This window comes from Tenrec ecaudatus, chromosome 14, assembly GCF_050624435.1.
Source record: "Tenrec ecaudatus isolate mTenEca1 chromosome 14, mTenEca1.hap1, whole genome shotgun sequence".
Lineage (NCBI taxonomy): Eukaryota > Metazoa > Chordata > Mammalia > Afrosoricida > Tenrecidae > Tenrec > Tenrec ecaudatus.
In genome coordinates this window covers 66,398,312-66,411,724 of record NC_134543.1, presented here as the reverse complement: position 1 = coordinate 66,411,724, position 13,413 = coordinate 66,398,312, and the positions used below count along the sequence as shown (strand labels likewise).

The window sequence follows — 13,413 nt, the reverse complement described above, 5'->3', positions numbered from 1 at the left end:
ATACCAAGCTCGGAGCCCACCGCGTCCCCGAGGAGCCATCGACCCTCAAGCCCGCCCCGGCTCTGCGCTAGAAGCGGAGCCCAGCCACTCTCCGCTAACGAGGGAGGGAGGTGCTATCGGAGCACGCTTTCCATTGGCCCGGGGCCTCTTCTGATCGCTGAGTGGTTGAAGCCGGAAAACAACGCCTATCGCCATTGGCTGAGCGAACTGTCCGTCCTGTCGCGCGGCGCGGCGCGGCAGAGCCTGGCGCGGCCTGTAGATAGAGCAGTCCTGAAGCCTGCAGCCGGGAGAAGATGGCGGTCGCAGTGAGAACTTTGCAGGAGCAGCTAGAAAAGGCCAAAGAGAGCCTTAAGAACGTGGATGAGAATATTCGCAAGCTCACCGGGCGGGATCCAAATGACGTGAGGTAAGTGCCAGCGGGAACGGCAGCCTCGGAGAAGGAGCCCTCAGAGCCGAGGTGAAGTGGGGGCGGGGAGGGCGCCCTGCTCTGAGAAGGCTGGAACCTCTTGGACTGTAACTGAGCGACGGTAGAACTCCGTCCATGGCGCGGTGGGGCGTCTTCAAGCCCCCTGTCGGGGCAACCGGGACTCAGGTGGCGAACATGGAGAATGAGGCCTGGGTGAGGCGTGAATGGTTCTCGGCCCTTGGGGAGGCCGGTGCTGCCGATTCCCGCCCTCGGCCCCCAAAGGCCTGGACAGCGGCACAAAGCCCCGTCCTCGGTGTCCCCGCCAGCCCAGAGATCTTCCCGGGCCCCTCGTGCAGACTTCCCGGGGGTGGCGCGGTTAGCAACAGACCCGGACGTGCAGGGCCATAGAGGCAAATTTAATTTCTCAGATATTAGTCCTGGAAAAACGAGGAAGTTCATTTCAGATGGTACTTCCTGTCTGGTTTCACACACGTGGTTTGCAAACGAGTTTTCAGCTCAGCGCTTCAGAATCGCACCCTTGGGAGGTGGGTGGTGCCCCAGCTGCGTCTTCTTCGGGTGATGGATGCATGGGATTTTCTCTCTCTTTCAGGCCCATTCAAGCCAGATTGCTAGCCCTTTCTGGTCCTGGTGGAGGTAGAGGACGTGGTAGTTTATTGCTGAGGTAAGATTTGTTTATCACTCAACCTCTATGTTAGACTGCTTTCTTTTTAAACAGATTAACGGTTAGGCTTACTAAAAACATTTAATAGAACCAAATGCAGGTAATGTTTATGTATTGTCTTTAGTTTTTGTCTGAACCGATCGTCATTCAAGCTGTATTTCCTAGGTACAGTTACCCCTCATTTGTATGAAAGGTAACCTCAACACAATTGGAAAATCACCCACAAGGGGTTGCTATGAGTCAGCATTGACCCCATGGCAGTGAGTTTGGCATCAGTTTTCAGGAAAACAATTTTAGCCTTGTGGTTAAGGGAAGAGGTTATAGATGCATATTGAGTGTTAGCATAATGGTTAAGAGTTGGGTGGCAATCTGCAAGGTCAACAGTTTGAAGCCACCAGCCACTCCTCTGGAGAAAGACACTGCTTTCTACTACCATAAACAATTGGTCTCCCTAACCCACAGGTGCGGTTCTACCCTGCTCTATAGGATGGCTGTGAGTCGGCATCCACTGTTTGGCATTGAGGCTTTTTGAGTGTGGTTAGGGGAAAAGGTTATTGGTTCATTTTGAGCAATAAGGTTTATGTAAATGTGTTATTTGAAAAGGGAACCATGATGGTGCAGTGGTTAACTGCTCAACTGTTAGCCAAAAGGTCAACTTTGGGAACGCAGACTTTGCATGAGAGAAAGATGTGGCACTCTGCTCACATAAAGATTGTAGCTTAAGGAACCCTGCACTCTATGTGGCAGAGTTTTATTCTGCCCTGTAGAATCAGTGTGAGTCCCAACTGACTTTATAGTAATGAGTTTGATTTAATTTGAAAACTTAAAACCGACTAAATTTTGTTGCTAAATGGAAGTACTAAAATTTTAAATCTTGGTGTTGAACATATTCATTTGCAGGCGTGGATTCTCAGATAGTGGAGGAGGACCCCCAGCCAAACAGAGAGACCTTGAAGGGGCAGTCAGTAGGTATGTTGAGAAAAAAAGATTTTTGAAGGGATTCTTGAATTCTCTATTTTCTGAGTTGGCACACAAATGGTTTAATTACTTTTGAGTTGAGTTGTATCACAGTTGAGTAAATAACACTTTGTCTTTCCTTTTTTAATAAGACATGAAACAGCCCATCCAACATCCCTCTGAATTCCACTCTCATGATAATACTAATGTCACCAAAATAAGTGCTAACTAATAAAAATAAAGGGTATGAAATGATTAAGATTAGAGGGGAATGTCTCTTTTTATACCCTTTCCTGTCTTATAGTACAGAATTTAACCTGCCTGAAAAATAATTTAGATCAAAGTTTGGAGCATTAGTGACACTTTTTATTGTTTCACTGATGGAAGAAAAAGTAAAATGGAATGGAGAATGATAGAATGAAGCTTCTATAAATGAGCCCTAGAGAAAGTAGCCATTTGCTCCTGGTGTGCACTTTAATCACATTCATCAGTACTCATTTAAATTACTTTTTATTTTAGGCTGGGCGGGGAGCGCCGGACGAGGAGAGAATCACGCCAAGAAAGCGACCCAGAGGATGATGATGTTAAAAAGGTTTTTAGACCTTATAATTCTACTCAGGCCATATCTGGCTTCACTGTTGCCACTAAGCAGGCATTAGAAATGAGTCTGCTCCCCAGTTTGCTTTACCTGCTCTGACACCAGCCATTCTTTCCATGACACACCATTTTCTGTTGGTTCAGTAATCACTGTAATGGTCACCTGTGCTCGTACAGTGTTCATGATTAAGGGGTTTAGTAGGGAGTTAACTAAATTTTACTACAAGCCAAAATCAGGAAACATTAAAGATACAGTCTGGTCCACAGCAACACCTGGTCCCATCTCACAGCCAAATCTCTGTAGTCCTCATTCTCTCCGCCATGTGAGCCCTTCACCTCTGTCCCTGTGTTCCAGAAAGGCAGCATGCTCTCAGTCTCAGTGCTGCTCCTTCTGTCTTGTGATCTCCTTGCCTTGGCCTTTGTGCCTTTAGTCTTGGCCTCTGCCACTTCAGACAGGTCTCCAACATACTCCACTGGTGACTCCTCCTTGGTGGTCCTGAGTTTTCTCTCTTTTACTGGTTCTGAGATGGCTTATCCTTATAACCAAGGGAACAGCAACTAAAACTAACCAATCCCCTATTTGTATAGCCTCGCTCATTTATTAGGTGGAAGTAGCAGAGACCTGGCTAGAAGAGTCATATTAACCACCTTTTGCTGCACCACGCCTATGTGCCCAAAGTCCAGGGTGCAAAGATACCTTGTATATTGATGTTTACTGCAGTGTTTGTTTATGCTAGCCAAAGGGGGAAAACAACTCAAATGCCAATCAATAGATGAATGAATATGTGAAATTTTATAGTATATGCATCTAATGGAGTATTATGCAGTCATAAAAATTATGATCTGATACACGAAACTACATGGATAAGACTTGAATGTTTCATTTGCTCCTGCTTAAATTAATTATCAAGACTAGGCAAATGCATATAGAACCAAGTTTATTTGGTGATAACCAGGAGTGAGTAAAAGGAAGGAGAAGTTAACTGCTTTAGATCATGGGTTTCTGTTAAGAGTTTGGAACATTTTGGATAGTTGTGATGGTAGCACAATACTGAGAATGTGGTATCACTGGCTATCCTTAGAAAAAATGATTAAAATGATGCTATATTTACATGTTAGTATTTTTTATTTCTAGTGTTGAGATTAAAAGAGCTTGATAAAGAGTGAAGGTAGTATTTTCACATTTTATTGGAGTGCCACTTATGCTTATTGAATTAACCGATGTTTTCTTTTCTCCTACAGCCAGCGTTGCAGTCTTCAGTTGTAGCTACCTCCAAAGAGCGAACACGCAGAGACCTTATCCAGGATCAAAATATGGATGAAAAGGGAAAGCAAAGGTATCTTTAGTACTCTGCTGAGAGGGAAAATTCCTGTCAAATTATATTTGCTACGCTATTTAAAATGCATATATTGTCTTTATTTGGGCAAATAATGGGTTTTGGTTGACCTTTTTCTGTCTAGGAATCGACGGATATTTGGCTTGTTGATGGGCACACTTCAGAAATTTAAACAAGAATCCACTGTTGCCAATGAAAAGGTAGGCATTTATGGAACTTTGCTTTGCCTATCTGTTTTATAAGTGGACAATTGCTAGCTTAAAATAAAGCCGAGAGAAGTTACAAGACATTCTGAAGTTGTTAAATTTACTGGTCTTTCTTTGTGAATTTGTGAGGTAATTACACGATCTTATAATGGAAACTGCATGTGTGCCCAGTTTTGTATCTGGAACCTGGGCTATGATGGTGATTTTGGATAAGTCCCTTCATATCTTTAGGTCTTGAGTTCTTCCAAAAATGGAAGTTGATCTTGATCCTTGTAGCGAGTTCTGCGCTTCTGTTTTATACCTATAACACACAAAAAGGTAGTAGTCATTTAACAAAAGCACAAATGTTCCTTACCAGTTTATTTAACCCTAACATCTGTTTTTCTTATATCATTTTATTGAGGGCAATGAATGTACAAATGTGCTTTACATAATTGATGTATGTATGGATTGTGATAAGAGTTGTGTGAGGCCCTAATAAAAGGATTTTGAAAAATCATTTTATTGGTGGCTTGTACACCTAACATCTTTTTAATGTTTTTCCTTTGTTAGCGCTAAAAAACTACAATTGGACCACAAATTTCTTCTTAAAGGAGAACTAGAGTGGAGTGAGAACGTGAAATGAATGAGTAATTTTTAACGACAGCTGATAAATTTTTATTTTGCCTTTTGTAGGTTTCCTTTACTAGGAATTATAAAGTGCTTAAAAACATCTTAGTTCTAGGGCATTTATAGGTGTCTAAATATAGGCATGTACATATATATAATGATAGGGAAATAGATATATGTATATATATATGTTAAGTATCAAGGTGGCAGACGGACATTGGGCCTCTACTCAAGTATTCCCTCAATGCAAGAACACTTTGTTCTAATAACCTGGCATTTCATGATGCTCACCTTGCTGACACAATCGCTGAAGAACACAAAATGGATGCATAGCAAATGTGAAGAACGCTGATGATGCCTAGCTATTAAAAGACAGTGTTTGGGGTCTTAAAGGCTTGAAGACAGACAAGCAGCCATCTAGTTGAGAAGCCACAAAGTCTACATGGAAGGGGTATATCAGCTGTCTGATCATGAGGTGTCGATGGGATCAGGTATCAGGCCTCAAAGACCCAGAACAACCAAAAAAAAAAAACCAATGTGAATGATGGGAATGCAGAGTGGAGTACCAAAGCCTGTCTATAAACAATTGTACATCCCCTTACAGAGGGGTCTCAAGGAAGAGAGAGCCTGGTACAGTATAGGACCAATACAACTTTACTCTAGTTCTTTGGTGCTTCCTTCCTCCCACTATCATTACCTCAACCCTACCTCAGAAATCAGATAAGACCAGAACATGCATACTGCTACAGAGAAGAGCCCACACACAGGGAATCCAGGATAGATAAAAGCCTCAGGGCCAACAATGAGAGTAACAATAGCAGGAGGATTGGGGAGAAGGTGGGGAAAAGGGGAAATCGATCACAAAGATCAGTCTATAATCCTATCAATCTATAACCCCCTCCCAGGGTGAGGGGTGACAGGATGATGTAAGATAATGGAAATAATAATCTTTTAGTTTTATCAAGGGTTCCGCAGGGGAGGGAAGGGGAAATGGGGAGCTAATATTAGGAGCTCAAGTGGGAAGAGAATGCTTTGAAAATAATGATGACAGCAAATGTGCTTGACACTGGAGGAATGTATGGATTATGATAAAGAGATGTAAGAAACCCCAATAAAAGTTTTATGTTTTTTTTTAAACAATACCTTTGTTGACTGGCTTTCTTACTCCATTTTTCTTTACTTTGAGTAAGCAAATCATGCATATACATATTTTTTTAAATCATTTTATTAGGGGTTCATACAACTCTTGTCACAATCCATATATACATCAATTATGTAAAGGCACATTTGTACATATATTGCCCAGTAAAAGTATTTTAAAAAACAAACTAACTTTCCTCTACTTCTTTAATGCCTCGTGCGCACAGACCCCATGCCCCAATATATCTAATTCTACCTTCCAATCCAGTTAGACCAGAGCATGTACATGGGTACCGATAAGGGCTGAAAACACAGGGAATCCAGGACAGATAAACCCCTCAGGACCAATGAGAGTGACGATACCAGGAGGGGAAGGTGGGATGGAAAGGGGGAACCGATTACAATGATCTACATATAACTCCCTCCCTGGGGGACGGACAACAGAAAGTGGATAAAGGAAGACATCAGTCAGTGTAAGACATTAAAAAACAATTTATAAATTATCAAGGGAGGAGGAAAAAAGCAGATAAGGGCGCAAATAGGAAGAAAATGCTTTATACATGATGGCAACAATTGTAAAATGCACTTGACCTGGTGATGCATGTATGCATAATGATAGGAGCCTCCAGCAAAATGATTTTTTTTTAATAAAAATAAACTCCATTGGGGAGGGAGCATCTTAGTGCTTTTGAAGACTACGTTTTGAGAAATGCTTGAAGAATAAGTTGGTAATTCTCTAGAGTACATGAAGGGAAAGTGATTCGTGTATTAGTCTTTGATTTTAAAGTAATTGAACATAAACTGTAAGGATGAAGGGCTCCCTTCCCCCTTTTAAAAATAATTATTTTAGTTGAAATCAAACGTACTTTGATTGTCTTCTTTTTATAAAACATTAAAGCAGATTGTTTAATTTTAGCAAAAGAGACGACAGGAAATTGAACAAAAACTTGAAGTGCAGGCAGAAGAAGAGAGAAAACAGGTTGAAAATGAGAGGCGAGAGCTGTTTGAGGAGAGGCGTGCTAAGCAGACAGAACTGCGGCTTTTGGAACAGAAAGTTGAGCTTGCGCAGCTGGTAAGTGCTGTTTTGAAATCCCTCAGATTGACAGTCCTTGTTTATAAAAGCACTGACCTTTCACTTTTTCTTTAGCAAGAAGAATGGAATGAGCATAATGCCAAGATAATTAAATATATAAGAACTAGGACAAAGCCCCATTTGTTCTATATTCCTGGAAGAATGTGTCCAGCCACCCAAAAACTAATAGAAGAGTCACAGAGAAAAATGAATGGTAAGTACATATAAAGAAGCCCACTGAAATTTCCTTAATGGGCAAGGTAGTATGTATACTTGTTTCTTAAAATAATTACAGTTTACAATATTTTTAATTCAAGTTACACTAAGGAGTTTGGGTAAAAGTGTGCTTGTTTAATTAATGATGGAGCTTCAGCTGAACCTTCGTTTTTTGAGTGGTGTATGCATCTATAGTTAGAGCATTTGAGTAAGATGTTAAGGAAACGGAGAAAATGAACACGTAGAAGAAGACAGGCACTGCTCAGAATGATTAGGTGAATGGTTCTCAACCTTCCGAATGCTACAACCCTTTAATACAGTTGCTGATGTTGTGGTGACCCCCCCACCCACCATAAAATTGTTTTTGCTGATACTTCCTACCTGTAATGTTGCTGCTCTTATGAATCAGGCAACCCTTGTAAAAGGGTCATTCAACCCCCAAAAGGGTCACAACCTACAAGTTGAGAAGCACTAGATAAGGTGATATGTCTCCTTGGGAATAAAAAAAAAAATGCCAGTTTTGTCATACCTTAAAGTGACTTTGTTTGAAAAGGAATTCTCTTTAAATAGTTATCTAGACCAGGTGTTAATTGAAACAGCAGTTTTTGTTGGGGGGTTGTTCATTGTCTCACTAGATAGATACTATTTAGTTTGGCTGTTAATTTTTCAGTATTTTTAGGATCTTTTCTCGCCAGTTTATTTGTGGATTTTTTTTGTCACCATCTTTTTACAAAACTACAGTTAGGTGAAACTAAATCTGTGACCAGTAGTAAAAATACTGTGGTTTTTTTTTAATCGCACTACATTTTATACATGTATTTTTTTTAGCTTTATTTGAAGGTAGACGCATCGAATTTGCAGAACAAATAAATAAAATGGAGGCTAGGCCTAGAAGACAATCAATGAAGGAAAAAGAGCATCAGGTGGTGCGTAATGAAGAACAGAAGGCGGAACAAGAAGAGGGTAAGATGGCTCAGCGTGAGGAAGAATTGGAGGAGACAGGTAATCAGCACAATGATGTAGAAATAGAGGAAGCAGGAGAGGAAGAGGAAAAGGAAGTAGGTATAGTTCATAGTGATCCAGAAAAAGAACAGGAGGAGGAGGAGCAAAAGCAGGAGTTAGAGGTTAAGGTGGAGGAAGACATTGAGGCAAGGGAAAGTGGAAAGCAGCAGGACAGTCAACCTGAAGAAGTTATGGATGTGCTAGAGATGGTTGAAAATGTCAAAAATGTAATTGTTGAGCAGGAGACAATGGAAACAAATCAGGTTGAAAGTATAGAGCCTTCAGAAAATGAAACTAGCAAAGAAATGGAGCCAGAGATGGAGTTTGAAGTTGAACCAGATAAAGAATGTAAATCTCTTTCTCCCCCGAAAGAGAATAGTACTAGTGTTGTAGAAATGGAAAAGGAGCCTGAGGAAAATGAAAAGGAATCTGAGCCCCAACCAGAGCCAATCACGCAACCTCCGCCCCAAATCCCTTCTCAGTCCCAATCCCAACCCCAGCCAGTACTTCAGCCCCCACCTCTTTCTCAGCCTGAGGCTTTGCAATTGACTGTTTCACAGCCCCCCCCTCAGGTTATCCAGGAGCAAGGGCACTCACTACCGGAGAGGAAGGAGTTTCCTGTAGAATCTGTGAAGCTCAGTGAAGTGCCACCAGAGCCAGTCTTGACAGTGCATGTAGACAGCAAAGGCAAAACGAAAACTCGGAGCAGGAGCAGAGGTCGGGCTCGAAATAAAAGTAGCAAGAGTAGAAGTAGAAGCAGCAGCAGCAGCAGCTCTAGCAGCAGTTCAAGCAGCAGCAGCAGCGGCAGCAGTTCTAGCACTGGCAGCAGCAGTAGTCGGAGTAGCTCCAGTAGTAGCTCGAGTACAAGTGGCAGCAGCAGCAGAGACAGCAGCAGCAGCACGACAAGTAGTAGTGAGAGTAGAAGTCGGAGTAGGGGCAGGGGACATAATAGGGATAGGAAGCACAGAAGGAGCGTGGATCGGAAGCGAAGGGATACTTCGGGACTAGAAAGAAGTCACAAATCTTCAAAAGGTGGTAGTAGTAGAGATACAAAAGGCTCCAAGGATAAGAATTCTCGGTCCGACAGGAAAAGGTCTATGTCAGAGAGTAGTCGATCAGGCAAAAGATCTTCAAGAAGTGAAAGAGACCGAAAATCAGACAGGAAAGACAAAAGGCGTTAATGGAAGAAGCCAGGCTCTCTTAGCCTATACTTGCAGCAGAAGATTTCTTGATGAGTAAAAGGATTACCTTTCCTTGTAAGGAGGATGCTGCCTTAAGAATTGCATGTTGTAAAAAATCTTTTTGGAAAATACAGACTTTGTTTACCAGACATTCTTGTACTTTTTGCATAATTTTGTAAGAGTTATTTATCAAAATTATGTGAGGTTCCAAAATATGTAAAAAAATACCAATAAAAAAGATTAACATCCCTTGTCATCTTTTTTAAATACCCTATACTCTTCAGTAAGAATCTGTATATTTTAATAGGTGAATCTTTAAAGTCTGTTCCCTTCTAATTCTGTATCATACATTGCTTTTGTAGAAATAAATGTGCTTTTTTTTTTGAGATGCCTTCATTGATACTTGTATAATAAATATCCTCTTTATCAGTAGGTCCCGAACATGATTGTGTTGTTGAAGGTTTCCTCACTTGTTTGCCTTAGACAATTATTTTGAGCTGCAAAGTCAGATCTTTAAAGCTTTCGTGCGAGCATAGTTCCCTTGACGTTAGAATGCATTTATGTTTCCTACAACTTCGTTGTTAATTTAACAGTAGCTTCGCCGCTTTTTGCATATTTAAACCATATATTACGCTTGAATAGATAACAAGATACGGCATTTGCTTTGATTACTGGAGCATTGTTCTTTTGTCTTTCCTTAGTTTCTTGTGTGGTAAAGCCTTGTATGTCTGTTGGAGAAAAAGCATCTCTAGGGGAGGGAGGTAGAAAAGTATCTTCTGAACATGGTTTCCAATTTTGTGGTCTTGTCTTACCTTCTGTGCTGACTCTAACTGAAACATGCCAGTAAGTGTTTTCAATGGTTTTTGCTGAAGGAAGTATTGTATGAAAGTTTACAAAATGAGGGAAGTTCATCTAGACCTGAATGTGTAATCAAGATAACACATAAGTGTAACAAGTGATTAACTTTGTTGTTTTATAAACTTGTATGAAGTTGGACTGTTGCCCATTATTATACATGTGCAAATAAATGTGGCTTAGACTTGTTGGACTGCTTAAGACTAGTATTTGTATTAACTTTTTGATGCACTTAGATTGCAAATGGCCTTTAAGTTCGTAACGTTGACTAAAATATCAAGCTCTGGGCTTAGGCAGAGTTTGAATATTCATGATTATGTCTTCCCTTGCCTGACAAATAAATGGCTACAGTTAAAACGTACAAGCATTTCTAATTTCTACACATATAAAACTTGTATAAGTGAAAGTTCTTGATGGAGTAATTATTGAATGATAAATGAGCCAGGCTTTGCCAATTTAGATTAATCATGTCTAATTGAGAGTAAACTCATCCAGGACTTTTAACACTCCAGTTACCACTTCAGTGTGAAGTACAAATAATCATTTTCCTGTTTTCCATAATGGAGAAAAAGTTGATAAGCACTGAATTAAGGGCTGACTTAAATACTGAATTACCATAAAAGGCTATAACAGCCTGTCTTTCCCCCATTTTTATGTAAAACTAAAATATACATCAAGACCCTATGTACAAAAATAAGGGTTTGTTTTTCATTTCAACCTGAGGATAATGATGTTCATTTATAGTGTAGGTAATAGTTTTGATCACAAGTTCTTGATTGTTGGTAAAGACAGTTGTAATGCATAGTTGGAAAACGAAACGGAGTAAGGGTGACTCAATTTCAGTAAAGCTATTATTTGGAAAGGTTTACAATTTTGCTAACATTTTGGATTTGCATGAATTTGCTCGGAAGGTTCCCGCTGATAGTTGCATTTAATGCTTTATTCTTTGAAAGTTTAAGGACCTTGAAAGAGGTCTAAATACAGGCATGTACATAGGCAAATATATAATGAAAAAAGAATAGAACTATGTACTCATCTCGTATGTTAAGAATTAGATTGCCGATGGACATTGGGCCTCAACTCAGTTACTCCCTCAACACAAGAACAATCTGGCATTCTGTAGTGCTCACCTTCCCAGCATTATCGCCGAAGACAAAATGGGTTCATAGCAAATGTGGAGAAAGCTGATGGTGCCTGGCTATCAAAAGATTTAACGTCTGGGGTCTTATAGGCTTGAAGATAAACAAGTGGCTTTCTAGCTGAGAAGCAACAAAGCCCACATGGAAGAAGCACATCAGCTGTCTGATCATGAGGTGTCGGGATCAGGCATCTAAGGACCCAGAACAAAATCATACCCATTGTGAATGGGGGGTGGGAGTATGGAGCCAGAGACCCAATGCCCGTCTGTAGACAGTTGGACATCCTCTCAGAGGAGTCACAGGAATGAGATGAGCCAGTCACGGTGCAGTACAGCACTGACGAAACAACTTCTCCTCTAGTTCTTTGGTGCTTCCTTCCCCCACTATCATGACCTCAATTCTACTTAACAAATTGGACTAGACCAGAACATGCACACTGCTACAGATAAGAGCCCACGACACAGGTAATCCAGGATAGATAAACCCCGCAGGGCCAACAATGAGTAGTGATACCAGGAGGATTAGGGGAGGAGGGGGAATCGATCATAAGGATCAATTAGGACCCCCTCCCAGGGGGGTGAACAACAGAAAAAGTGGGGTGATGGAGGAGAATGTAAGATAAAAAAGGGTTCATGGGGAGCTGAAAATTGGGCTTAAGTGGGAATGGAATGCTTTGAAAATGTGCTTGACACAATGGATCAATATATGGATTGTGATAAAAGCCCCAATAAAAATACTCAAAAAGTTTAAGAAAATGTCCATAGAATAGTTGTAACTGGCGATTTGTGAAGATAAAAGTGCAGTCAGCACCTAGGCTACACATGGACAGCCCTTTAATGCCTTGGTTTGAACATAAGCCTAGAAAATATATGTGAAAAGATCAAACAAGCACGGTCCTGACAACCTGAACTAAGCAAGGTGAATATTTTCTGTTTCACACTGGATCCAGGAGCTGGCAAGCACAGGACTGGCAAGAGGCTACAGGCATAGACACAGCTGCTCTGCTGCCTGGGTTTAGGACATAACATGGCTGCAGGAGTCCACCCAGACTGCCAATTCCTGCTCAGTGCAGCCCAAACGGTGCCAGACACTTAAGGATGGTAGGGAGGGGAGGATTTGCAGTTTGAGGTTGAGCTCCCACCCCTGAAGAGACCCAGGCCAAGTTAGCAAGTAGTGACCACATAAATTGCTTAAACAAAATGGTTTGTTTTTTTAACTTATGGCATGTATCAATGCATTTTGAAAATAAAATGCTGCTTATGTTTTAAGTTCCTACAAGTACGTTTAGTCCAAACACATTTTAAACGTGTTCTGATAATTGGTTAGCTATAGACAAGTTCTCACACTTGCCTTTGTCTCTCATTGGAGTGCCTTCAAAACTGGCATCTGAGAAGGGATTTGCCAGGGCTAGTGAGATTTAAGGCAGGTAAGACCACGTTTGATAGTTTTTTGAGATCCAGATGGAGTTATCCTGATTTTCCTAAAGGACATAGGGTAGGGCAATTTTGATGGTTTATTGAAAAGCTCGTTGAAATCCTGGTAGATTCTTACTCCCAGCAGACCTTCAGAACAGAACAGAAGTGCCCTGAGTTTCTGAGACTGACTTAACAGGAGTAGAAAGCTTCATCTTTCTCCCAAGTTGCAGCTGGTGGTTTCTACCTGCTGACAGCCCAAAGTGAGCCCATGGTGCCATCATGGCTCCTGTGGGCTTTTTAAGAAATTTCAGGAAAATTGAAACCTTTATTGGTGACAGGGTTTGTTTTTTTCCCATCACAACAGTACCTGCTCCATTTTTTCAGGGTAGCAAAAACCGTCATATGAAATACTGTATCGGGAAGCCGTATTTCATTTCCTCAGATTTCTGGTTCCCAAAGCAAAAAAACCTGCCATCAAATTCTAACACAACGAAATAGTTTCATCTTCAGAGTAGTGGTTGGCTTTGAACCAATGACCTTGTGATGAACAGACCAATGGTGTCACCAGTGGTCTAAAATTCAACATAATGAATCCTTAG

At 41.0% G+C, this 13,413-nt stretch overlaps 1 protein-coding gene across 1 annotated transcript; it reads left to right on the top strand.

The window, feature by feature from the left end:
* Positions 1-10,526, top strand: PNN (pinin, desmosome associated protein). The gene is made up of 9 exons (XM_075530723.1): positions 1-406; positions 1,017-1,088; positions 1,989-2,057; positions 2,565-2,637; positions 3,885-3,979; positions 4,104-4,179; positions 6,851-7,006; positions 7,082-7,220; positions 8,051-10,526. The coding sequence occupies exons 1-9, from the start codon at positions 294-296 to the stop codon at positions 9,403-9,405; spliced, it is 2,148 nt and encodes a 715-aa protein (XP_075386838.1). The 5' UTR covers positions 1-293; the 3' UTR covers positions 9,406-10,526.
* The last annotated feature ends 2,887 nt before the right edge of the window (positions 10,527-13,413 follow it).